The sequence below is a fragment of the Penaeus monodon genome, chromosome 22, assembly GCF_015228065.2.
Source record: "Penaeus monodon isolate SGIC_2016 chromosome 22, NSTDA_Pmon_1, whole genome shotgun sequence".
NCBI lineage: Eukaryota > Metazoa > Arthropoda > Malacostraca > Decapoda > Penaeidae > Penaeus > Penaeus monodon.
This window is the reverse complement of record NC_051407.1, coordinates 8,303,668-8,303,960: the sequence shown is the minus strand read 5'-3', so window position 1 is coordinate 8,303,960 and position 293 is coordinate 8,303,668. Positions and strand designations below refer to the sequence as shown.

General features: G+C 37.2%; 1 protein-coding gene across 1 annotated transcript in view; it reads right to left on the bottom strand.

Annotated features, from left to right (window-relative positions):
- The window catches only part of LOC119586903, a gene marked incomplete in the record, with an annotated part of 5,214 nt that overhangs the window by 1,712 nt on the left and 3,209 nt on the right, over positions 1–293 (bottom strand). The window contains 1 exon segment of the mRNA XM_037935641.1: positions 145–198. Coding sequence (XP_037791569.1) covers positions 145–198 — 54 coding nt within the window.

The window sequence follows — 293 nt, the reverse complement described above, 5'->3', positions numbered from 1 at the left end:
GGAAGGAAGACATATAGTCCATTAATCCAGAAACTAATATAGGCAGAACGAGAGGTAGATAGGTGCGTAGAAAGACAAATTTACAGATAAAGAAATCGGTAGTTACTTTAATAGATTGGATAGATAAGCCATGAGATTACATACCTGCGAACGCCCCGGATACAGCCAGGAGACACAAAAACAGGCTCATCAACACTCCTTTAGGATAATAGTGCATCGTGAAGTACAGACTTTACAGTAGTGTAATTATGGTAATAAACTCTTTTCCATAACTCTGACATTAAAGAATAAAG